This window comes from Anticarsia gemmatalis, chromosome 6 (assembly GCF_050436995.1).
Source record: "Anticarsia gemmatalis isolate Benzon Research Colony breed Stoneville strain chromosome 6, ilAntGemm2 primary, whole genome shotgun sequence".
Taxonomy (NCBI): domain Eukaryota; kingdom Metazoa; phylum Arthropoda; class Insecta; order Lepidoptera; family Erebidae; genus Anticarsia; species Anticarsia gemmatalis.
In genome coordinates, this window is record NC_134750.1 from 9,667,589 (window position 1) to 9,693,681 (window position 26,093).

The 26,093-nt window shown below is 34.9% G+C and overlaps 5 protein-coding genes across 7 annotated transcripts in view; 4 read left to right on the forward strand and 1 right to left on the reverse strand.

Annotated features, from left to right (window-relative positions):
* The window catches only part of LOC142973719 (forkhead box protein O-like), an 83,270-nt gene extending 69,297 nt beyond the window's left edge, over nt 1-13,973 (forward strand). For 2 of the 3 annotated variants that reach the window (XM_076115692.1, XM_076115691.1), the window contains exons 7-9: nt 204-394; nt 1,130-1,632; nt 10,973-13,973. In XM_076115692.1, coding sequence (XP_075971807.1) covers nt 204-394; nt 1,130-1,312 — 374 coding nt within the window. In that variant the 3' untranslated portion in view covers nt 1,313-1,632; nt 10,973-13,973. The remainder of the gene's footprint in view (nt 1-203; nt 395-1,129; nt 1,633-10,972) is intronic. The other variant, XM_076115693.1, reaches the window with a different exon arrangement.
* A 1,744-nt stretch (nt 13,974-15,717) lies between these two features.
* Nucleotides 15,718-16,826, forward strand: LOC142973925 (uncharacterized). Its single transcript, XM_076115963.1, has 3 exons — nt 15,718-15,856; nt 16,286-16,397; nt 16,685-16,826. The coding sequence occupies exons 1-3, from the start codon at nt 15,781-15,783 to the stop codon at nt 16,803-16,805; spliced, it is 309 nt and encodes a 102-aa protein (XP_075972078.1). The 5' UTR covers nt 15,718-15,780; the 3' UTR covers nt 16,806-16,826.
* Nucleotides 16,827-17,047: 221 nt separating this feature from the next.
* On the reverse strand, nt 17,048-21,920 carry LOC142973720 (dnaJ homolog subfamily C member 8). The gene is made up of 6 exons (XM_076115694.1): nt 21,671-21,920; nt 21,238-21,429; nt 20,629-20,757; nt 20,413-20,520; nt 20,094-20,228; nt 17,048-19,766 (listed from the first exon to the last, which is right to left on the reverse strand). Exons 1-6 carry the CDS (start codon nt 21,731-21,733, stop codon nt 19,647-19,649), a joined length of 747 nt encoding a protein of 248 aa, XP_075971809.1. The 5' UTR covers nt 21,734-21,920; the 3' UTR covers nt 17,048-19,646.
* Nucleotides 21,921-22,319: 399 nt separating this feature from the next.
* LOC142973721 (putative oxidoreductase TM_0325) lies at nt 22,320-24,642 on the forward strand. The gene is made up of 2 exons (XM_076115696.1): nt 22,320-22,449; nt 23,686-24,642. Exon 2 carries the CDS (start codon nt 23,695-23,697, stop codon nt 24,466-24,468), a length of 774 nt encoding a protein of 257 aa, XP_075971811.1. The 5' UTR covers nt 22,320-22,449; nt 23,686-23,694; the 3' UTR covers nt 24,469-24,642.
* On the forward strand, nt 22,324-26,063 carry LOC142973722 (meso-2,3-butanediol dehydrogenase-like). The gene is made up of 2 exons (XM_076115697.1): nt 22,324-22,449; nt 24,820-26,063. The coding sequence occupies exon 2, from the start codon at nt 24,829-24,831 to the stop codon at nt 25,600-25,602; it is 774 nt and encodes a 257-aa protein (XP_075971812.1). The 5' UTR covers nt 22,324-22,449; nt 24,820-24,828; the 3' UTR covers nt 25,603-26,063.
* Nucleotides 26,064-26,093: the final 30 nt, after the last annotated feature.

The window sequence follows — 26,093 nt, forward strand, 5'->3', positions numbered from 1 at the left end:
GGTAAATTTTGACCACCTGTATTATGACGTGTACGAACCTTTAGGCCATTTTCACATACGTAATATAAACCTTATATCCAACTGGTATACTTTTCAAATGGCAAAGAATTTCAAATATGAGATTGTACTAAGTTCGTATCAACTAACATCTCCCAAAAATTACTGTTTTTATAAAATACTAAGTTTCGCCGTTCTTCTTTTAGTTGAGAACAATCAGGCGCAAATGGTGACGACGGCAGACCCGGCGCTAATGAACGGCGGTATGATGGTACAGACGGGAGCGATGGGACCTACCACCGTGATGGGACAGCTAATGGGAGCTCTCAACACGGGCCTCGCGGAGGACCTCAATATTGAGACCCTGGACCACGGCTTCGATTGTAACGTGGATGAGGTAAGAGTGACGGAGAGTTTTGGTTCATGAGAGAAATAGAAAAATTCTCAAGAATTACTTTGTTGATAAGTAGATGGATCCGCGAAAAAATCAACATCGTATTCTGTCATTAAATATCTAAGAAATGAATAACGGAATATTTCTTTAATGATCGATTAAACCTTAAAAAATATCTGTATTATTCGAATAGTATAAAACTTAAGATGACAATCGGTCTGTGACAGGACATTTACTATGAGCTAAATGATTAATAGTTGGGATTAAAAATTTACTTAACGAGAATAATAAAATTGACTTTCTAGGCTGATCATACCAAAATTTCAACGCATTTACGTCGTCATAAGTTGTTCAAGATTTTCCTGTATCAAAGTTTAAAGGAATATACAGCTTCCCAAAGTTTTCTGGGTCAAATATGACGTGATCGAATATCGATAATTCCAAATACGAAATGAGATTATATTACTTGTGTTAAGGCTTTGTGGTCAGATTCTGATGATAAGTGACTTGCGAAGATTTTGGACAGTCAACGACGTTTTATAACTATCTAAATATAATCATTTTGAACAAGTCACAATAACTGTGTGAGTTTTTCTTTTATATAATTTATCGGGATCACCAAGTTGCATCAGACCACCTCAATGACTGATGTCAACCCTAAAATGCCGAAAGATGTAATCTGACCTTATGAAGTATTAAACTGTTTTTATTTTATAACAGATATTCTTTATTGGCCAGGTTATAAAACACGAGTTGAGTATGGAGGGCACTTTGGACTTCAACTTCCCGCAGCAGCACAGCACGATGGCTGCCGAGGCGGAGAGCCAGTTCGCTGCGCCCGCGCCGCCCGTCACCACCACGCTATCGGGAGGAGGCGCTCCCCGCACCCCTTACTCCGTCGCCCCTTCCTGGGTCCACTGAGAAAGAGACAAACATTAAAAACATCGGACCAGTTACCTACTTACTTCACATATAAACGATGTGACGCAACTCTTTCCCCATTTTTTGTACTTTTTGTTACTTCGCATTGTAGAGAATTTTTTGTTTCTTTTATCATGTTAACTAATGTTAGAGTTTTATTTAGTGTTAAGGACGGTTACCGATCGTTGTTGCAGTCAATTGTGTTAGTGTAGGCTTTAGTGCTAAGCTAGGTGGAAGCTTGTGATATAGATAGGGTAATCCGGATTGTTTGGACCCAGGAGGGGGATTGGACGCGGGCCGCCGTCGGACAGATGTGGAAGGTAATATACATTTTTTATCTTAAATTTGATTTTGTGATAGTCCTTAAGTTCATGAACTAGGTACAATACACAGGCAATTGGGGAAAAATGCAAGTTAAACACACAGGGCTTAAAATATTAAGTAAGTTGATTCCCTTCATACAATAATATTAATTTGTAACGAAAGAATGTACATACCTACAAGGAAATAGGAAGAAACACATGCGAACATTTTAACGTCATGTCGTATCGCGTAATCGCGAATATCAGACATAATCTACTGAAAGTTTACCAGTGATTGTACGATAAGAACCCACGTTAAGGCCGATATTACTTTCATTAACTACACGAGTAAAATATTGGGATCGAACTGAGGAGTTTGTAAGTGCAATTATTTAAGTACAACGTCATAAGGGCGCTAGAATTTATGCGTCACTTATTTGCACAATAAAATCAGAGGCGTTTTATTAGTGGAAGTAATCATATTCGCTCTTGCATATTTTCCCTTTGTCTGATCGTGTATATATTTTTATATCGAGTGGGTCCCCCGGGATATAAACTGGAGTGGCACTCGCAATGCCAACTTTTTCTCTATTCATAAGCCAAATATTACGAAGAAAAATCAGAGCGTAAATGAATTTTCCCTTTTTACGACTGTACCTAAAAACAGAACCACAAAAAATGTAGTTTCTGTGTATTCGTCGCGACCCCCAAAATCTGCAGTAAAGAACGAGCCTCTTGTCACATTCATATTTACGACATTAGGTATTACAAAAGATAAGTACGTCACTCATGTTTACGTTTCTTTGTACGTGGATTATGAGACGTGATGCCTTCTTTATTTATGTAACAAATCCAAAGAAAAAGTCTTAGGTGTACGACCATATCATTTGTTTGCAAATTATATTAGCCTATGAATAATTTGTAGCCACTGTAAACGTCTGAACGTGTTCAGCTTGACTTTTCCAAACCTTTCACGTGACTCTTATTATATTATCTTATAATGATGTTTTATAGCGACACTAATGTCACTCTACCACATAAACACTACAAAATATAGGTCGTAATAAATAAAATAAAATCGTTTATCTAATTACGTACGAGATTTTGATTCTCAGAAAAGTCGTAACTTCAGTACCTACATACATTTTAAATATTGCAGGAAAAACTATTTTACAAATCGCAGTCATAACAGAAAAGTCTAGCACAAAACTGATGTCGTTTATTCATATGAATAATAATCATAATTAGAGTCCGATTGAGCGTGGTTTGCCAGCGCTCGTGATTCAATTTCACCATTGAGCGATCCTATTTGTGCGCTAATGAGGGAGACCGGAGCTAGTAATTAATCATATCATTTTAGCGTAAACGGTGTCGGTCGCGCCGCGTCGAGCGATCGCCTCCGAATAATGGAATATCACGAAAAAATCCCCAGAACACGATGCTGAATTAAACCCGCTTCGGTAATGACTTGTTTTTTAGGGTTACAAAAGAATGAATACGTCCTCCGCAGACGGTGAGCTGGCGGTGGAAAAAATCTTGTTAATTTTTTAATACTTGGACAAGACGGAAAGTTAATGGGGGGTAAAAATCTCGGATCGAGAAACTCGATTTAAGAAGTACCGAAACGTGATTTAACTGTTCATTTGGTGCGCAATTACGTAATGGGAGTTTAATATCGCAAAGTTTTCTATGAATCGGTTCGAGAGATATTTTTATTAATATAGTACAAATCGGAGGGGAAACAAATGCACACTTCATTAATTTTATATTCCAATTCTTGTGAGTGTAATCCGTGTGCCAAGTCATCGGTCAACAGCGGCCGATTTTATTAACGAGCTGATTTTCATAAAGTGTGAGGGCAGCGGGCGCGACGAGACATCGTTTAAATTTCTGAACTCATCCGGTATTCCGTTCGGCTAGCTACGTAATTAGGTACGGGACCCACCTTTACACACGATTTCCCGGCACTTGTTAAAAGTTTTCAATTGCGTTAGGAGGGGTCCTTACACGGAATTTATTCATTATATTCTCCCCCCGCCCTTCTACTTAATAAAAAGCTCCTTTGCTCTTTTTTTATATCCACCTCTCGGTGTTGCCTTATAGGTAAGTACTTTAAATATTTGCCGCATGGCCTCTCTGATGAGTGATGAATTATACATTTATTTCAGAATTTTTATTACAGTATTAAGATTTCATTTCCATAACTGACTTGACTTGTGACAATGGTTCATTATATTGATGTATAAGTAACTATTAAGTGCATCGCAATGTGGACTTCTTGTTAAGTAACTTGTTTCTTTGATTTTATCTTGATTAATGGTTTCGTGTATACAATGTTGCAGGGTAAATTCAGAGTAGTCTTTAAACATACTCGTAATAAAGACTTTATCTTCTAAAATAGTAATATGTGTGTTAACACAAATGATTTAAATTACAGGAAACTGACTTGCTTAGAAAATTAAGCAAAAGTAAGAAACTCATGTCCAATAAGATTCAATTGTCAAATATGCAACCGATGCAACGTGTTCAACAGATTCACATAATTCACTTTTTGTATCACAAGTGCCAAGTTTGTAATTGCATACAATCCACAAAACCGGCGAAACGACCGTTCACAATTTACTCATAAACTCTTGGAAAGTTTTACATTGTTCAGTAAATTCAACAAAAACCTTTCTGTCTTTATCTCTTAAAGTTGTATCAATCTTTTAGTTCGTCGCTCACGAATTGGCTGAATCTCAATTTTGGCGAAAAAATCAAATGCTATCAATTCAAAAAGTTGCGGCACAATTTTCGCTTCCAATATAAGTCTGTGGGATGAACGGCGCATATCCAATAAGTCGGTACTTTGGTAGTACTTCGCAGCTCTTTATTGTTTGACAGCTTGGTGGCGAGTTTGATCAGTTATTTAAATGAGTGCCAACATAGTTAAGGATGTCAATTTTCTTCAGATTTACGTGACTGCCGCCCCTTCGCAGAATATTTATCCTGTCTTATTAAAGTCGAAGCGTTTTAAGTTCAGCTAGACTTTCCAACATTTTTTGTTGCCATGTCTTTGAACTCCAATCAGATTATAGATTACTTTTATTTTTCACGATTTTACTACAAGATCCGATCAAAAGAAAGTGACTGAAAGCTTCTTGTGCCATGTTTTTTATTAAATATACCTAGGAGATATTTCAGTCGTGACACAAGAAGACAACACGTATAATAAGTTATGTTTAATTTAGCGACCTCTTGACTTAAACTTATTTTAAATAATGATTATACAAATTAGTCGTTGAACTGTAAATAATTTATCTATAACTAATTAGAAACTTAACGTTATGTTAAAAGACCTTCTAACTAAAGACCAAGTTTATAGTTATGAATATTACATAGAGACTTTTCGACACGTGTATCGATTTACTTCTCAACTTATATGCTGTATAAGAAACAGCAAAATTCCATCTTCTATTAAATAGGGTTCAATTTGTAAGTGTTCTTTACACACAAAAACATTCCAACAAAAGGAATCATATCGAAGCTAAGAAGAATTTTAGTTAATTGTTTCTCACTCGTACTAAGGAAAGAGTAACTTACTTGAACTATTGCGCTGATATTGGAATTTCCCATAAACTGATTTTAGTCTTTTTAATTTCATCAGTGAGCTTATATGGATAAGACTGTATAAGGATGAAACTGAGTTATGATTAGTTCTCTAGAACACGAAGGTTTTCAGAAATCTAGTAGAGCGTTAGTTTAATACCGAACCGCACTTACCCTACTTCCTAAGAGCCCTCAAACATCTTAAAACATAAAAAGAAGTGAAAAGAATGTGTACAATAATTTTGCGAAGCTCTTAGCATTCATGTCGATGTCGACCGACAAAATTGGATTACTTGTTAACTGTCGGCCGAAGCACGCCCTCTAACGATTTTATGATTTTATTGCGACCCCCAAATGCTCGACGATTATGACGATACAAATTAGAGAGGCTTAAATTTCAAGTTTATCGCACTTGCTTTAGTGTAGTGTAATTTGATTTGTGATGAGTTTTATTTGTTTGTTTCTGTTGTGTTTTAGATTGTGTGTGCGGAGTGATAGGTTGAACATTGAGTGTGTTACATCTTAGGGAATATGACCTAGGTACAATTTCATACTTTTACGTGTCCGATGTTTAGTTATTTTTTGTATTGTGTCATTTTTAGAAAAAAATCCACGCAAAGTATGTAATTTTATTTCGATGACTTGAATAAAAACGGTCACTGTCCTCTACTTCGTCCACACACAGTTGCTTAGCGCGAGAACTCTTAAAGTGTACAGCACAATAAGTATGAAAGTTTTTAACACTACAATTGTCGGTAAAAAAAAATACCACATTTCGTTACCACAGTACTTATTAAAGTTCAGTAAAAGGTTCAAGATTGTATTTAAAGAGCGAAGAATGAAAACTAAGTAAATCGTTTAATTTCTGCAATGACTTTTTTGGTTCCAATTAAAGTCAAAAACCCATTCGACTGAACGACTAATTTAATTAACAAAAGTCCAATAAATATGGAAAGAGTTTATCGATTACTTAGATATGTAGAGACGAAAATTTTAACCCAAAAATTGATCATCTATACTGAAACTGTATTAAAGAGCGGCACATCAAAAATATGAGAGCAATATCTCTATGTGTAGAGCCACATATCAGGCGGTTTTCAAAACTTTATCTGTACACGTGGTTGAATGGGCGTTGGGCGGGACGCCCCGCCTTCATGCAACAAGTGCCTCTACCCCCGCGCCCCTCAACCCTCTGACACCGACGCAAGGCAAACCCATTTTTTTATACCCTTCTATAATACTTCAGGCAAAGGTATTACAATTCAGCCGTTGTGGAGAACATTTCATCAGATTTCGTTTTGAATTTAGAGATTTGTTTTGTTGTGTAATAGGTCACTGCTTACATCTTGCTGAATTGAGCTAAGAATTTCTCTGTCTTTTATGATGAGAGCAGAATTACATAAGAGGTTTCTTCTGTAACAAAATTGATTGTTTAAGAAAAATATTTTGATAATTAAGCCTTTGCCAACTATTTTTAACTCTAAAGTCAAAATAGAATTTTCTGAAAATTTTGAAAATGCGTAGGTACTAATTTCGGCAATACCTACCTTGAAAACCACCCAACATTACGTAACTCCAAAAAAAATCCTAGTGCCATTAAAAAAACATCTAACAACAAATGGGCAACAATCGTAAAGGAAGTGTGCCCTAAATAACAGCAGAGCAAGGAGGTCGCCGGTCCCCGTATGAATAAATTTGCGCCAAAGAACATGGGACCCCGCCTCTCCGGAATCACTCGATAACCGACGACGCCTATGCTTTATAACCCGTGACATCCGAAACTCGATTTATTATCACCCTGTCATGGTAAAGGAAAGTTTCACGATGAAAATCGCCAATGAATATTAGCTGGTGCTTGCAAAAATATCTTAAGTCGGGAACAAAAAATCTTCCAGAAATGTACATACCTTCACATTTCCTCGTGAAAATTGCAGATGCGTACCATTACAAACGTGTATTGTAGTATACAATGTTATATTATACCTTTCATCTAAGGATTGGACATTGGCATGGAGTTTGGACATTAGCAGCAGACAACATTACTTACTTACTTCTCCATGGTCGGATTATATTATCCAACAACGTTATTAAATGAGCATATAAAATCTACTATACAAGATCTACAATCTTTTGAGCTCGAGAGATTTACGATTTTTAAATAATTAAGTCCCAGATCAGATAAAATTGACCTATAAAAAGGGCTCACGTTCATATTAAAACAAAAGTCTGCAATTATCTTCGTATCAGATCGTGAATGAAAGTCAACAAACGTTCAGACGTTCGATTGACATTCATATCTTCAAATGCAAGGTCGTTCACAGACAATTAATTAATCATTCGTTATTCATGAATTAATTAGCGATATGCACGCAGCACATTATCTTACAATCTCGTTTAATGTAGATAGAAATGGAATGCTGACCGGTGTTTGATAAGCATTTTGTATTCTCACATTAGCTGGTTGCAAGAAATAAGCAAGCAGGTATAACTTGCATAACTGTAGTTATTTTGCATGACACTCGATTTGTGGGTATCGAACCTAAAGATCTCCCGATAAACTCCCGACGTTCATATTCGCAGTTAAACCGAGTGAAGGTTTTCGAACTATTACCTGAAATCGTTTAGCAGAGGTTTTTGAAGCAACGTTAAAATAAGCAAAGCAAAATACGATAATAATATTTTTTTAAATCTTTCTTGTTTTACCTTCGTCTTATTAATTCTTTTTTTTCTGTAAAAAGTACTTTAGTACCTGAACACCTAAATTCTGTTTTGTATATTATCAAATAAAACCAAGAACATACTATAAAGAACGTTTTCTCACTAAAAGCTTTTCATTGAAAGCGAGATTTACCATACAAGTTTCTTTCATGAGAGAACTCGTATGTCTTAGTAAAGCGATAGTATCTTAACCGACTATCGAATAGAGTAGCATTTATTCTGTAGACAATATGCCACAAATTTGTTCAGTAGCGCGATTCTGAACTATCAGTTATCGAAAGTTTAATATTTAAATGTTCTGCATAAATAGTTCTTACGGCGACTGCAAGAGGCGCTGATCAAAATTTTGAACCAAATTTCTCGCTAGTGGTTGTCGATAGTCGATGGAGGTATGGAATCACGCTACAGTTCCAATACTTTAGAAACTGAAATGCAATAATTAAAGCGCTTTTCCAGTTTCAATTAAAAGATTTTCGTTTCACAAGTTCGTACGCCGTAATAATAAGACCCGGTTCCTCCACCAATAAACATCAATTAGGTGGTTTATTAGATGGAATTTTGACCCAGACCCTAAATCTAGATTGAAACCAAACCAACCTCTTTTTCCGCGCAATCTGACAAGTCTACACTGGTGTGGCAGGTTACTATAGCTAGAACAGTGTCTGTTTCTAAACAATTTGAAAAAAAAACCCGCGAAGAAGGGTTGATCAGAAATTAGGTCATGGGCTTAAATGTACCAAATAAGGAAACTTGCTACGTCGTTTTACGTTGACTTTGATGTACATCGTACAATCACTATTTTTTAAAAAAGCCTTTTAAGTAACGGTAAAGTTGAATCAATTGATTGAAACGTGCTTATTTGATTAACACACTCATCTGTATACCTACCTAATAATATTTTTCTCTTTTCTATTCAAAGGAAAGTCAAATTCGGGGATTAACCTTACCAAAAATCTAGCGGTTAAATATTTAATCCTACATCAAAATTCAAAACAAGATCAGTGTCAATATTTTATATTAATCAGCCAATAAACTTTGTACACGGGCGTGCAAATATTTCGACGTAAGTACATTCGCAAACTCTTGTTAACTCAAGCTTATTCTATGCGGGTCTTATTTCGGGATAGTATGCCAATTATCCACATCACATATTAAGAACGCACTTATTCTGAGCAATGAGTCACACTGAGAGAAAGTCCGTTACATCGCTGAATATGCGACAGATTTATTCGGTTTTGTAGTGATGTAGATATATCCGCGTCAATTTATCGATAACTTTTGACATCAATCATGATTGAAATCTATTTGTGATCTGTTTTAATCGAACTCTTGTGTTGTCAAAAAGAATATTTTACATTCAATTTTATTTATTTTATAGTTTTTAAAGCTCCAATAATTTGCTTAATCTAAATAAAGCACCAAAAACCCACATTCCAATATGTCATTGTCATTGTGTCCTAAAAATATTTTGATTCAAGTTAATCAAAACAAATATTCCCTAACCTAATCTTGGCGTATTGACGTATATGGCATTTTCCACCGAAGTACAGGACTCTTATTGACGCACGACTTATCTTATTGAATACAAATTATACGTCAATTGTGTGTAGCATTTTAGATACGGTACACATAACTTCATAGTCAAATTGTTTCAAAACAATGACTAACTGTTCATAGTATTCATTTATTAATTAAACGCGAGTGTCACTACAACCGCTACTTAATGTTATTGAAACTACTTCTATTTGTTGATCGCACGATTCGGTCTATTAATAAGTCTACTATATACCTATTTAAATTTATTGCTCAAAACAAAGGAAACCGCAATACGATAAGTTAGGCTTTAGGTTACACTATTCGCGGATATATTATAAAATATTCCACAATATTTTCTACACTACTGTTATTATTTATACGTAGCAAAAATATTTCGTCTCAATGAAAAGTAGTAGAGAAAAATTTGACGTTATAATCGATACGAGTGCAACACTACGAGTCGTCACCTGGAGGGCGCGGGGCGCGGGGCGCCGCAGACTTGGCGTCGCTCTGTCGGGCAGGTTACGATTTACACTCCACCAACTCAGCAGAAACTCTGCCCGAACGAGAAATGCTGATAATCCACATCCACAGACGTTGCGCGAGAATTAGATCGAGATTACTATGATACCGCTTCGCCTGAGACATTTTTATTACTCCTACACATTTAATTAGGATGTAAATTGGCTGTTCGCGGACATACTTTTCCCTGACTTGTGCTTTATGCCGCAGTAGATTGATGGAATACATGTCATCTTAACATTTTATTTCGAACTTTTGGTCTTATAACCAAGTAACCCACTTTCTATACAAATATTTAGTATTCTTTCGTGTCTGTATCGTAATAGTTATCTAGTTCAGCCGCTAATTGAGAGGATAGTAGTGATCGTGATCTTTGATTGACTCTAATCAATCGGTTCATTGATACAAGGAAATATATTATTGAAGTCATGAATGGTCTTTCTAAGGGCACGTCAATTCTCATTCAAGACCCAGATGTGTTTTCGATTGACTCGTAGCGTGCGTGGAATGTTTTTCTCGTTATTTAGTAGGTAGTATGGTAGAGTACGAAGAGACTGGCAAATTGACATTTTTGATTGGCTTTTCTTGGCCCCCAAATATCTTTTGTTAGGTTTAGTTTTTTTTATTTACTGTAAGATGTTAAAGTAAATAATAATATGTATGTTAGGTATTCATGGGTAGGTAAATGACCAGACATCAAATAAATATTAAATAATAAACATATTATAACACAATTGTATGTACACACGTATTCTCGCTATAGTAAGATAACTATAAATAGTCACATGTTGTGCCTACTTATAACTATTAACAGGAAATTAAATAATAAAATTCAATTATACAATGTTAACGCTACCTAATTTGGACCAGTTTTATAGTCCATAGTTCAAATAGTATTGTTTAAAAAATCTTGCTCTTGTACTTTAAAATTTTAAGCTTTTTACAGACTGCTTTTCTTTTTCTTAACTTTATTTATTTCATTTTTTTGTTACAGATTAAAAATCATTGGCGAAAAGTGCCGTGGTTTCCTGATCCGGTCAGCATCTAGTCGCTGCAACCGAGAGTTGCTAGTGATACAAGTTATTCGTGTGAAGCGATACAAAAACATTATACAACGATACATCACAATTAAGAACCAAAAGTAAAGACCAGTTCAATCATGGAGACTGATAAGTGTTCTAAAACTGTTATTGGCAAGCAAAATTGACGATCAAAAAGTGACAATCTTCGTGATATTTTAGACGTTGAAATTTTATTTTTAAGTAATTGTGACCTCGCGTTAATTCGATGTGTAGTTCAAAGTTTAGACGCTGACATCGACATGTATTGTATGAAGTGGACTATGGGGTCGGCAGCGTGAAGAGCTCCCTCCCGTAACAACTAGTGTTTAGACAAATAAGTACACACCACATCTCAGTGTCAGGAGGCACATCTGACTGATAATGAATTATTTCCGAATGTATTGTACCGAGAGTTTATTCTATGTCTGAATTGAATCTATGCTTAAATTGTAGGTAATTATGAGTTCATGTAATTGGATTTGCTATGAAAATTTTATGAGAAAATTTGGCCAAATTGTACATTAACCTGTGGGCCAATTTTGTGCGGAAATATAAGTGTAAATAATTAATTATGTACTATCTCGGAACGTATTATTTGCCAAAATATTATTTAACCTCGCTAACAAATAGTACAGTAGATAATTCTACGATACAGAGGTGAATACTTTGCCAAGTAATGCGTGCTGGGGATCCACAATGCCTCCTATGCATATTGATTCTGTTAAAATGTTTTGTCATCAACAATACGAACTATAATTGTTATCAGTAATGCCATAATGTACATAGATTTATTTTATAGTTACATTTACATTACGCGCCATTAATAACCAAATACCGTTCTTGTAATTGCTCAACATCTGTACGCCAAATTCGGAACGGACTTGATAAGCTCGAGTAGCGAAACAGTAGCTTCATCATAGTAATATAATGAAACACAAGCTTTTTACAATATCGCTCCGACACACGTGCCTGCTGTATCTCAAGATATGCGTCGTTATGCTCAGTTTCAGATTTACAGTTAAACCAGGAGACGTTGGAATTTGTGTCTAAACAAGACGCACAAACAAAATCCGTTATAGTCAAATATCTAGTCCCAGATATTATTTTTTTCAGTAAGCTACTTCGTCAAATATAAGCAGAATTTTACTCATAGATAAGCACTGTTGGGGGCTAGCCCGTAAACTCTAAACGTAGCAAAAATGAGTTCATTCTGTGAATTACCTCAGTGGACTGTTTGTGATAGATTTAGCCAATAAGTGTTCAATTTAGTACGTGTATCGTATAAGTCAATTCTTGTACTTTTTGGCGTCCATTTATATATATTTTAAAGACAATATTTGGTTCTTGCATCGTTTCTTGAAACGTTTATTTACGCATGCCATTTATTAAACATTCACTGCTTTTATACTTTATTGCGTATATTTGCAGCTGACATTGGTGCTATAGATAATATTTTAATAGCGCATTTTAACAGTTTTTTAGTTTCATAAATGAATACATTTGTAATTGACGTACAAATTGGATGAACATTATCGGAAACGTCAAGGTGTTGCGCGTATATTTATTGGTACATATTATTGTTAAATTCAGGATAGTGACGCGAATCGAGCACACGTTGTAATTTCTATAAATATGTAGATAGGTAATGTTTAAATTTAATTTCGTGTGTGACTTAAAGTCAGTCCTGTGGTAAGCGGATGTTCGACATCGACCCTGCCTAGGTGATGGGTTTCTGATAGTAACCATTTGCCAAATATAAATACGTAAAATCCAATAACAAATCGATTATGTGTAATCGAAATTAAATCGTTAGTTTGTATTATGAGTGTTTTAGACGAATGATTAGACTCTTCGGAGGTATCTCATGAATTAGTTAAGAATGTTAGTTAAATATTATCTCCTGGTTGTTGAAATGTAATATTACGATAATTATACAATGTGACGAGACGTATTTATGTCAATCCATGTGGTCAATTAAGTATGGACCGAATTAAAGTCTGTTCCATTAAGGCCTAGCGTTAATGTGAATGAATGAACAATTTGTAGATTGATGTTGTGCTTTTAGTCTTGGTTTGCTGAATAGCTTCGTAACTTAGCTATAGACACGGAAACAGAAAGGAAACATTGGAATGTCACCACTGCAAAATTTTCTACGAAATATTCCATCAATAATGAAAACTACCGAAAATATTTTTGTAAAAAAATATACTCAGTCTTACGCTTTCCTTTTACCTCTTCAATAAAAAAAAAGTGAGTAAAAGGTACAAGGAAAGTTCATTCAATAGTTTTATAAACTAAAACTACGACTAGAGGCACAAAATAACGGTTAGCTGGGTTAGTACAGCGTACACTACATGTGCGTAGCGTTCAGTACAAAACGTACGAACATGTTAACCAATAAATGTATGGTAAAATATTAAATGGATGGTGTCGTTACTTGTGTGGTTAGGTGTACCTCAAATGAGTAGAAACAATTTGATCTAAGTAGATTGAATTGGAATGTAATATGAATATGCGTAAACGCATGTAGGCGCATACAATCTCCCATCCGTTTATGCCTATGGGAATTGTCATTAGTTCGTAATAGATAATATATTTTAATATTAGACCATGATTATTGCGTTAATCATGTATTTATAGGAGCTGGGTGTGTATCCCATTGCAGAGATACTTCTGTGTAAATTATTTTGTACAATGTTTAAAAATTTTCTATGTTTGCATCATTATTTTTATGGCGTAACTTTAGTAGGTATATTAATTTTGTTGATTTTTTTTAATTGCTTACTATTATAATTACTGTACGACAAAAATGTGAAACCTAGTTGAATTAGAATGAAATTATGTGTTTCAATGTAAATATATAGACAAAACATGTATGTAGAAGTACATAAATCTTATTTATGTATTAAATTTGATATTGTTTTCAAAATTTAACTGGTTGTTTTATTCACTTATGAAGTGGTCACTAACATACGACGATACAATGCTTTCGATTGCGCTCTACATTTTGACAGTTAAAAAAATTACCTCTCAGATTCCAAATTCCCACTTTTTCCTTGTCTTTATTCTTTTGGGAAGGCCCATGCAATTTCCATCGACAGTTGCGCCCGATAACATTTGCACTAGATTGCTATCTTCGAGATAGCATGCCCCGACTACGATTATAAAGAATCCCAGTGTTATCGTACAATGCCCTCTGTAACATTTTATTTCAAAGGAGTGGCCCATTGTTTGTTTCATATATTCAGACTAATAATAAATAGCTATCAATTTTATTCAGACACCTGAATGTTGAGTAATGTGAAGTTTCCGTTTTGCACTATCTACATGCTTGATAAAAAATAACTTGTTAAGTAGGTAGGTACTTCAAAGACGCAATAAAAATTATAACCCCGTCGTCAGAAGGTAGGTGCTAAAAGAATTAGATAAAGACTTTTTATTTAGTACCTAGTAGGTACCTACTGCCTGGTGTGGATTGTATGTTTTTGTTTTTCAAAAGACAACTCCCGCACTTAGAATTGCTCTTGTGTCGCGGGGACTTTTACAAACATACAAACAACGGACACAAAGCATAACCAGACCTGAAACAAGAAATCATTATTTGGGCGATTGCACAAATAATTGTTCTGTGTGGGAATCGAACCCGAACGGTCTCTCAACGTACCTAATGGTGGCGGCGTAGTGACCTTAACCACTGCGCCACGGAGGCAGTCAAAATGTATGTACTTACCTACATTGTACCTAGACGTAGAAAATCTAGCTACTTTTTGTTTTGCTTATATTTGAGGGAACCTACTTATCGCTCACGCCAATACCTACTTAGGAAGTAGGAAAGAAAAGAAAACATACTTCAATTTTGCATTCCTGTATCTATTGTTCTTGTATTGTAGGGTGGTCGTCCATGTTACTGCAAAATTGGTGTTGTAAGTTTAATCTTACTGTAATATACATTTTCGATACAATACATTATGGGATTGAGTGAATCTTTTTATAAGCCCTAGAACCTTCGCTGAATCACCGAACATAAAACAATGAACATAATGCAATAAAACAATTGATGGTGTCATATCGTGGTGGAGCTCTCAACGATTATCCTGCCTACCCACAGTAGCACATTAGTTACCCAAGGGACACTTTTATTGTTAAACTTTCCGAATATTTAACGCTTTGTAACGGAGATTTTTTTATTACGACTTGGTGAAGTTTTTATTACACCGAGAGCTATTTCTAAAGATTTTTATGTCTGTTTCAGCAGTGCCAAAGTCATCAGTTTATAATAAAGTTACAATATAAAATAAAGTTATGACGTCAGTATTGTAATCCATGAAATAACCGAACTTAGTTTGAACGACAAGTAGGCATAAATAAACTTGTCTAGTACCACTAACCAAGAATTTGTTGCTCTTAAAACTTTTACTTAACGTTTGTACGGTATTTGAACTACGTAGGTATAGAAGATACCATATCTCAGGCGGGAAATTCCTCGGAAAATTATAGCATTGGTAAGGTCTATACATTAATTCCCCACTAAATAAGTAATAGTTGGTAAGAAAGGTATAACCGTGTTAGGTATAGGTGCCTAATCATGGGTAGTTCGAATATCTTTCGTGAACAATGCTGTCCAGTGATAACATTAGTATGCGTTTCGAAAAAAGAAAACTGACAATCGATCAAAAACTGTCATTTCAAACATTCATCGAGCGCTGTATTTCGGAGAGTAATATTTTTGAAGTGAAGTTTAATGATGAGAGGAAGAATATTGAGTTTACGTAATAATGTCGTTAGTCTTATGAGCCAACGACACTTTGGTAAACCACGTGAGTATTCATCTAAAAGTTAATTTGTATAGAGAATTAAGCTCTTAGTTGGACACCTAGGTGCCTACATAAAACTAGTAACAAGTAGGTACCTAAGTAACTAGTATAGTCCGACTATATTTTTAATAGAGAGCCTTGGTTGCAACGATTATACAAAATTTGGAATTTAGAACGTCGGCGTCGTTCACCCGTAGATTTCTGCAGCAGGCTTATCTTTGGACATAGGTACACTCAATCTCAATACATATAGGTAATTCCAAGGCTCTCTACTAAGTTGTCAGACTATAGTAAGGCAAATGAATTCTGGTTATCATTAACAATAGAAAAAGCGTCAATGGTAGAAATATGATCCCAATTAGGCAGTAACGAAATGGCATTGGAGAAAGCAGCCTTAACCTACTTATAACTTTATTTTGATTGTTTGTGTAGCTCGTTGTGATGCCCATATGAACGAGCTGCCTGTGCCATGCGGACCTTGGGAGCCGTGGTACACTGAGAGGCAGAGCTTCTACAACAAGATCTTAGTCGGCGGGATTATGTGGTAGCGTAGCATCACGTTTTTTAAGCCCATGTTTGTTCCATTGCTGGGCAAGGGTCTCTTCTCGAACGGATAGCGGTTAGACCTGACCTGAGTCAACGACGCTGGCTAAGTTAAGGTTGGGGATTTGATTGCACGACCTTAGGTTGTGTTACAATGTTTTTGTTCACCGTTAGAACAGGTGTTCATTATTTCTAATACACGCATAAAATATTACCTCGGATTCGAACCGTCGACCTCTTGTACGTGCAAGTTTAGACACGGCTATAACAGTACAGTATGTATTCCAGGTGGTTATTCTCTTTCGGTATGCTGTTGTATACGGATAGCATCTACCTCAATTGGCGCCCGCCGAGTAATCCTGGCCCTCCGAGCGACATGGTCGAGGAGTGCGATGACAGTGACACGTAAATGTGTTGCCAATAAATTATTGTTACAATGACTATGAAGTTTTAATTCTATTATTGTTAAGCGACGTAATTTTAAAAAAATGCATACTTACACACACGTTTGTTTATCCTTCTTTCAATATAACTGGTGAATCGATTGTGATAAAATTTAGCAAGTAAATGGCCTGTCGAGGAACTGGTCCTCAACTTTATACGAACTCATAAGCTACTTAATAATAATAAGGGTAATAAAAACAAATGAAGGGCAGTATATTATCTCGTTTAATTTCTACAGAGAAGAGTGAATTAGAGTTACAATCATTACGCTGCTGTCCCAGGTTCATTTCCGTTAACGATTGTACTGCACTTACCATAACTGAATTGCATTGATACATCATTAACTTGACAGCTTGCGTTTATTTCTCCACAATTATCAATGTGATTTGCCAGTGTTTCTGCGTTATCGCTTTCGATCAATCGATGATTTCGAATCGTATTTTATTCATATAATACAATCTAGAACAGATATCACGTAATCCAAATTTCCAATACACACATGACCATTGAAAAGGGCTATGGGGATATTAATGGATAAAATGATAGTCCAACAGTAAGATAGTAATTATCTAAACCCAAATTCATAAAATAACTTTACTAAAAATAGTTTTGAGACTACTAACGCCATCTAGGTCTTTTTATTGCAACGTCTATATTGCACCGTAACTAAAAAATAAGATGGAATCAACAAATAATGCTTTACGTATATGTGATTATTATAAGCAAATTGTTAGTCCCAATGGGCCTTTGTACTTAGATATTTATTTCCACAAATCGCATTGATACATGTAGAGAAATTACTATTTCGAACAAATTTTATTATTAAAATTGTATATCCACAACCAACTAAGGTTAGACGTTAAAAGGACGTATTTCAGGCACGGTTACGTTCCTGCTAAACTCAGTAGTACATCTAGCGAAATTTAGCAAATACTAAAATTGCCCAACCTTTCAGAAATTCATGTAAAGCCGTAAACTGTGCCTGTTTGAATATAGCATCCAGTTAGTGAAAAGCTTAGCCATCGCGTCGTTGTCGTTATCATACCTCGGGTTAAGAAACGAGGTACGATACCAACGAGTATCGAGAACTTGACATTTAAAATGCACTGCAAAAATAGTTCCTACGGCGCCCGCTAAAGGCGCTGATCAGATTTTCAAAATTTCTCGATAGCTAGCCGGCTGTCGGGTGGTAGTACTACTTATTTATGTTTCACATTCTACGCAGCAGCTCCGCAGCTCTTTGCTATAATCAAAAACACAGCGCATTCTGTACAAAGCGGGCAGGAAGTTATTTATTATTTCTTACTAAATCTATTTTGTCAACTTTCGCTAGACGATCTAAAGAGTACAATCCGTCGCCCTTGAACAACTGCCGCGGTTACCTTATTAATTAATCTATAATTGTCCGTATTTATGCAAAATGGAACCACACGACAATTTTTCAATTTTTATTTTTTTGCGGAATACTAATATAGAAATGGTCTAAAACCTTATACAAAAAAGAACAACGCGATTTTCGGCTCAGAAATAGGGTTTATTAAAAGCAGAACAGAACCAACTACAACTGATAGAGCTGCACATGTTTTTGTAAAACCTTTGATATCTCAAAAGTACGTATTTGCTGTGTGGTTCCTTTTTGCATAAATATGGACAATTTAATGATGAGGTGGAAGAGTATATCCGATTCTAAGAGATCACTATCAGTCTGGACCAATCTACAGAGTTCAATTTCAAAGTAGTATTTAATTACAAAATATTGATGAAAACATTGAAATGTTGGTATATTTTGTGCAGTTCTTTGAATTATAAATGAATAATTGCAAATAAAAAAAGGGTTTTCCCGAGACTAAACAATGTACAATTTTATGACGGTCGCTACTGCAAATTTTTAGCTATCCTCTGATATATTGGAGTTGACGTCTTGGCTTGGATAATCGCATCTAACTTTCGTTGAAGTGGCGGTTACTTAAAACAAGTATTGATACTATATAAGATTGAGCCAATTTAATAACCAGATGACCGATTACTGTAAAATATTGCGTGACCTGGAATACCCACCGTTTTTTTTTCTATCTAGATGTGAATGCAGCTTGCATTCGTCACGAAATTGCACATTAGTTTCTTAAACTATCAAAATTGTGATATACTTCGACATAGTATACAATATTAAAATTTTAATAATAAGAACTATAAACTTGCTTTTGACCCGACTAGTAGTAATCAATAAAGCGACACAGTCAAACAAATACTTTGTCATATTAACTCGTAAGTTAGCAGCTTAACCTATCATGATGAGTCGGTTCATTTAAAATTTGCATAACTTGTTATTGCCTGACAAAAATCGTTGCGATAAATAAGTTTAAATTTCAGTTTAGTACTTGACACAGCCGAGTTTCTATATTAATCGAATTCGAGCTAAACTGAGCTTTAAGATACGCTGATCTATGCAACAAAACTTGATAACATAAAATTTTATAAGGATGATAATCAGGTATTCAGAATCAAACGCAAAAGCTGTTTTGAATTCAAATGTACTCAAAAATTACACAACATTGTGCAATACTTGTGTAATATTTTCATTATAATGAATGAATTGTTTATATAGATTTCCTCACTAGATCACATGCTAGCATTTTCAACAGAGATAATGCTGTGGAACTCTTTATCTAAGTTTTACTGCATAGATCTTAGTTCAATTGAAATCTATTTGCGTTCAGGGAGAATTGATCTATCCATCAACTAACGTAGATTCGAAATAAAGCGCTAAACCAAACTATATTAATAATGTATGTATAATGAGTGGGAGTTATCTGCTCTCTGGCTTTGGTTTGGGAGGCTTGAAACCTTGGATTTTCTTCTTCTTCTTCTCCTTGCCACCGCCAGATTGGAACGTTTTCCAGCTGTCAACACGGTTTTGTCGAGATTCCTGTAACACAGTTATAAAATCATTAATGATGAGTAAGTATAGTTGCAGGTTTATATTTTAAAACATACATAAATTATTTTCATTGAAAGTTCTTAGCTTTCAACATTTTAATGCTTTTGCCAATATATCCTTTTTTTTCCAGTTTAACAATACTAAAAGTAACATTAACGTTTAACTCCCTGTCCTAGTTTAATATGTTAGCACATATTTTGTTCTTTCAAATGGTAACAGATTGTTAAAACTAGTGATTTCAGTATAACACAGTTGTGTGAGTTTCTATGTCAGTTGATGGTTATAAATAAAAATTTGAAACTAGATGTAAGGCACCTCAAAGTTCTTGGCCCACTCTTTTTCTAGAGACTTCTGTTCTTCCTGTTCAATCTCTGCCTCTCGTTTTCTCTTCCTCTCCTCCATATCACGTACTTCGAGGTGTTGGCGTTTACGCTCCATGTCCGCAAACAACTGAAATCAGTTTGAAATAATATTAATAGTAAAATACCAATGATGGTACTAGCGATTCACTGCATATTTCAATAAAAACATTAATCCACTTAATGTTAAGACTGCAAAAAATTATTTGCAAATATTATATTTGATGATTTCTAAAAATAATTGGGACAATGCTACTACAAAGCTTTCAACAAACCTTCATGGTCATGACATATATAGCATGTTTATATTTGACAGGGTCATCCTCAGGAATGCCTTCAGTCCCACGGTTATCTTTTTTCAGCTTTTTCCGTTTCTGTTCAATCTGAAACATGATACATCATAATCAAATATACTTCATAATAGAAATGTTGCATAAAACAGCTTTTTCAAGCAAATGTACTACACTTAACCAATACCATAATACATTTACCATGTGATCAGTCCGCTCTTTAGCCTCCTCGCAAATATCCAAACATTTTTTTCTTGTGTCGTCACATTCTAAAGTCTTCCAAGCTCTGTTTACTATTTCAAAAGCTTGTTGGGCTCTCTCCAAGTCATCCTGAAAATGTACACAGTTTAAATCACATATTAAACTTTCGCAAGACTGGTTTAAAACACTAACATTAAGTGCTTCAAAGAAATTGAGATGCATTTTTTTGTTGATTTCGATGCTCGTGTACACCCAAGATCCAGTGTTATTCCTTACCTATTACGTGATGAGTCAGGGCGTCCCTCGGTACGATTCCATCTGTGGATAAAAATGAAATGTTGACGGGCATAACCGTCTAAAAGAATCCTAAAGGACTGGATGTTTTGAAAAACTAAATAGGGATTTATAAGCAGGTCAAAGGTGCCCATTCTAAATTTAAATACACAAAGATGCCAAATTGGAGCTGGTTTCAGGGTATTGAGATAGAAAACAAATAAGTATGATATTGAAAATGTTTAAATTCTAATTTCAAAGGTTTATATTGTCTCCAAGCTTTATGTGGGTCAAAAGTTTGTAGATAAACTAAAGAGTAATACATAGTTCACTTACCATATTTTTATCTGGATGCACCAGTATGGACAACCGCCTATATTTCTTCTTAATCTCATCAAGAGTTGAATCTGGTTCAACTTGTAATACCTCAAATGGGTTAAGATTAAAATAAGTAGAGCCTGGACGCAGTAACCTCTCTATTTGCTGTTTTGGCGTCAATACTGAATCACGTTTCTCTATTTCTTTCACCTGTAAGTAACATATTGTGAGAATCTAAACAATATTTGAGTAAAATGAACATGGATGTTGGTAAACATCGTTATTTTGTGATAGACAATGGAAATGTCAACAATTCCTTTTGTAACTAGTTCATGTTCGAAGCTCAAAATATGCATACAAAGTAAGCGAATTCATCAATATTTTATATTTATTTTGATCCCATGTTTATCGAAATACAAAATAAGCGAAAAATAGTTGCAACAAGTCAAACCTCAGTGTAGAATTCGTCAAATGAATCTGACTTCGCAGCTACAGCCGATGTTGTGGACGACATCTTTAGATTTCACCACACTCTTACAACATAAGATTTGTAAATAAATCACAATTCAAGTAAGGAATTTGAACGTTTTCATTCAAATTTTAACACATGTTACACTCAACACAATAAACTGCAATCACATTTGCAAAATTGCGAAGCACAAGCAGAGTTCAGTTTGGTGTTTTAGACTGGATAGGGATTTCACCACGAAGATATGACTACATTGTGATCGTTTAGTCGATTATCAACGTGCAATGAAAAACTAAATAGATAATTTATATGAAAAAAATAGCATTGTGGACGTTTGTCCAAAAATGAAGTTTGATTAATCATAACATATTTTTTCTTTTTCAGCAACTAAATAATAGAGATAAGGGTTCAATTGGAATTAAAATACAACTAAATTGTGCTTTGCCTATCACTGTCCCTAAAAATGATCACTATGAAAATTTATTTTAATATAAAATGGTTCATAACTCAACATTTTGAATTGACCAACAATAATTTAATAAAAGTAAGTTCTACCTACCTATTTATTTACATGCTTTAGAAAATAGAACTAAATCGTAGTATCTCTGGCACATCACTCGTTAGTTTCCTATAGCTTCTGTCAAATAGCATTGGAACAAAACTCGGAGAGGCTCAAGAAGGTTACCTACTGTAATTTGCCAGTTGCCGGCAGATCGAGACGAAATCGTTGGAGTCGCCACATAAAAACAATATTTCATTTTGTAAGTATTATAATATCATTGTAATTATTGGTTGTGTAGTTGCACTATCATTTTATTTCGTAGGGTGAGCATAAACGTTTTGGTGAAATTGAGACTCAACCTGTTATTGAATTAGGTAGGTAAATATAAGTTTTTTTTTGTATTTGCACATCAGGAACCTGTTGTAGATATTTGTTATGTTTTTCTTATTGAAATTTATTTTCCGGAATATTCGTATTCTACTTACGTTATTGTAGAAGTGTTTTAAAGGTTATTAGAAGATTGGTTTTTACCTATGGATGAGAGAAGTGCTTTATAATCGAGTTATTAAATTATGAGTCGTAGTTAAATAATATATAACGAGTCATCTCGTAGTTATAAGGAATTAGATCTAGAGAACCAGTGTTGTACCACAAACTGAATTCCTTTACCGCAATCTTTGTGCATTGAGTTTTTACACTAACTCTATAGGTTAAATATGTGCCTATAATTATTAGAGAAATGGAGATGTATGTACCTAATATTGTTGCCAACTTTAACTGCACGTTTTATAAGAATTGGTAAAAAGATTATGTAAAATAACTGGAAGATCGTAGTAGGTATGACTGCGGAAGAAGTCACGAGCGATCTCTTGTTAAATTTGTAGTTATTTTGTGGTCCAACAGTGGTCAGTAGATAGCTCCGTGAGCAAGGTTCGCAACTGGCGGAGTATACAACATTTTGAATTTAGAATATCAGTAACCTGTAGGCTTATGCATCTTATAATGAGCTTTTGGTACAGCTAATGCGTTTTGCACACGTTATTCTTAATTATAATCAAGACAAATCGTGCGGGCCAAGACTCTGTTCTAAGTTGTCGGACTGTAGACAGTGAGACCAAAACTTTTAAACAGAATTTGTCATTATTTACATAGGGATTTACCAGTTTGCACAAGTTTTTTGCGATAGGCAAATATGGTTTCTAAAACTTACGGTTGGAATGCAGTAGGAAAAAGGCGCAAAACATTGAACACTCAAAGATATTGTCTGATAATAATGTTTTATGTCAATATTCATGTCATCCAATTAGTTAGTTAACAATGATAAGATTTATGTATTTACAAAGTCAAGGCCTTCATGAAGTTGTAAATCATTGTATTTCTAGATAAATATACAACTTGTTTGGGTTTTTAAAACAGTAGTGTCATCGTAATATTTTAATATAACAATTTCTGGCCCATAAATTGTTACTTAAGATTTCAATATTTTGTTAATCAGGTATCAACAATGTTCTCGAATAAAGTTGTACTTATCACCGGCGCGAGTTCGGGTATCGGTGCTCAGACAGCCATAGACTTCGCAAAGCATGATGCCCAGCTAGTAATTACGGGAAGAAACAAAGATAAATTAAGTGAAGTTGCTAACCAATGCGAAAAAGACTCGCCGAGTAAATTGAAGCCGTTGGTTGTAATCGCTGATGTAAACAAAGATGCAGATGTAGAACAAATTTTAAAATCAGCGACTGAGAAATTTGACCGTTTAGACGTTCTCGTCAACAGTGTTGGCGTTCTTGAATCTGGGACCATAGAAACGACTGACATAGACCAATATGACAGAGTCATGGAAACCAATGTGCGAGGCCCGTATTTGCTCACGAAGTTAGCTGTTCCTTTTCTTATTAAAACGAAAGGAAATATCATTAATGTGTCAAGTGTAACTGGACTCAGATCATTTCCGAATGTTCTGGCGTATTGCATGTCCAAAGCTGCTTTGGATCAGTTTACAAGATGCGTTGCTCTTGAACTGGCGCCTAAAGGCGTTCGAGTAAATGCTGTGAACCCTGGAGTGATAACTACAGGTCTTCATATGAAGAGTAGTATGAATGAACAACAGTATGAAGAGTTTATAAAGAAATGTGCCGACACTCATGCTTTGGGTAGGGCTGGAGAAGCTAAGGAAGTCTCATCTGTTATTATTTTCTTGGCGAGCGATGCAGCTAGTTTTGTCACTGGTGTAACTTTGCCGGTAGATGGCGGCCGTCATGCAATGTGCCCGCGATAATTATTTATTATTATAATATATTTGTTACAGAATTGGAGTCAAACTTCAATCTTTAAGTCCTGTTATTAGAATTGCTTTTATTTTGATTGAATTATAAAAAAGTTGGTTTTAAAAGACAAAGTTTTAATGATATTATTTATGCTTTAATTTGTGAAATAAATATATTTTTATTGACATGTATTTTTATTTAGATATGGTATCAAACATGATTAATTTTTGTCTAGAACTAGCGTTATGACCATTTTAGCCAGGATGCCATTAACATACTAGTTCATTCTCATTAAAAAAACTCAACATCAATCATATTATTTAGCACAAATGTTATTGTAGACATTTTTTTTCTTAATTCAGGTACCAACAATGTTCGCCAATAAGGTAGTGATTATCACGGGTGCAAGCTCAGGCATCGGCGCTGACACTGCTGTAGAATTCGCGAAGCTTGACGCAAAATTAGTCTTGACTGGCAGAGACAAGAATAATTTGGCAAAAACCGCGGAAAGATGTGAAGAAAACTCACCTAGTATACTCAAACCATTGAGTGTTAGCGCCGATATTAACAAGGAGGCTGACGTTCAAAGAATAATAAACGAAACGATCGAACATTACAATCAAATCGATGTACTTGTCAATAATGCTGGTATAATGGGTATCGGGTCTGTCGAAAATACTTCTTTGGATCAATATGACAGTATCTTTAATACCAACGTGCGTGGACCTTATTACTTGACCATGTTAGCTACCCCACATCTCATTAAATCTAAAGGAAACATTGTCAACGTTTCCAGTGTCGCTGGGTTGAGATCTTTCCCTGGTATTTTGGCTTATTGCATGTCGAAATCGGCTTTAGACCAGTTCACTAGATGTACATCATTGGAGCTCGCTAGCAAGGGAGTCCGTGTAAACGCAGTTAATCCAGGTGTCATCGAAACTGGTATTCATTTGAGAAGTGGTGTTAGTCAGGAAGATTACGAGAAGTATTTGGAGAAATGTAAAGAAACTCACGCAATAGGCAGGACTGGGACTACTCAGGAGGTCGCCGGTACGATCATATTTTTGGCCAGTGATACGGCTAGCAATATCACTGGTGCTACCATTCCTGTTGACGGTGGTCGTCACGCTATGTGTCCTCGCTAAACTGTTCAAATACCAATCATTTAAGTAAAAACCAAAGCAATTATATATATTATAACGCTCATAATCGTTTAAAAAAATCTTACGTAGATTTTCCTCATAATCTGAAAACGATATAACCCGTTTGTACCATTACTAACGTTCACTCGAAGATGACTTAACTATTCTACTATGTTGTATATCATCCAATTTGTACAACCCATCGATATCTTTTGGCCAACTGGGGTTATAATTTTATTCATCTTTTCATATTATTCACAGACATTGCCAGTTGTATAGATTCAATTAATATTTTTATAGATTGCAAGTTTTGTATTTACTTACTCATCATCAGTATTTTATTGACTTACTATTTTTTTCAATGATTTTTGGTATTTCTGTAAAATGTTATTTTTTATTGCTTTTAGCATATTTATTATTATTGATTATGAATTTATATTTTAATATATTATTATGTTATGTAATGACTCTGATTATTTATTCATCAAGTATTT

Excerpts from the sequence above, each read along its gene's own strand:
- LOC142973925 (XM_076115963.1), top strand. The coding sequence starts at position 15,781 with ATGATGAGAGGAAGAATATTGAGTTTACGTAATAATGTCGTTAGTCTT. Across the intron at positions 15,857-16,285 it reads ACGACACTTTGGTAAACCAC|CTCGTTGTGATGCCCATATG; the intron begins GTGAGTATTCAT and ends TTGTTTGTGTAG. Across the intron at positions 16,398-16,684 it reads TTAGTCGGCGGGATTATGTG|GTGGTTATTCTCTTTCGGTA; the intron begins GTAGCGTAGCAT and ends TATGTATTCCAG.
- LOC142973720 (XM_076115694.1), bottom strand. The coding sequence starts at position 21,733 with ATGTCGTCCACAACATCGGCTGTAGCTGCGAAGTCAGATTCATTTGAC. Across the intron at positions 20,521-20,628 it reads AAGAGCGGACTGATCACATG|ATTGAACAGAAACGGAAAAA; the intron begins GTAAATGTATTA and ends ATCATGTTTCAG. Across the intron at positions 20,229-20,412 it reads TATATGTCATGACCATGAAG|TTGTTTGCGGACATGGAGCG; the intron begins GTTTGTTGAAAG and ends AACTGATTTCAG.
- LOC142973721 (XM_076115696.1), top strand. The coding sequence starts at position 23,695 with ATGTTCTCGAATAAAGTTGTACTTATCACCGGCGCGAGTTCGGGTATC.
- LOC142973722 (XM_076115697.1), top strand. The coding sequence starts at position 24,829 with ATGTTCGCCAATAAGGTAGTGATTATCACGGGTGCAAGCTCAGGCATC.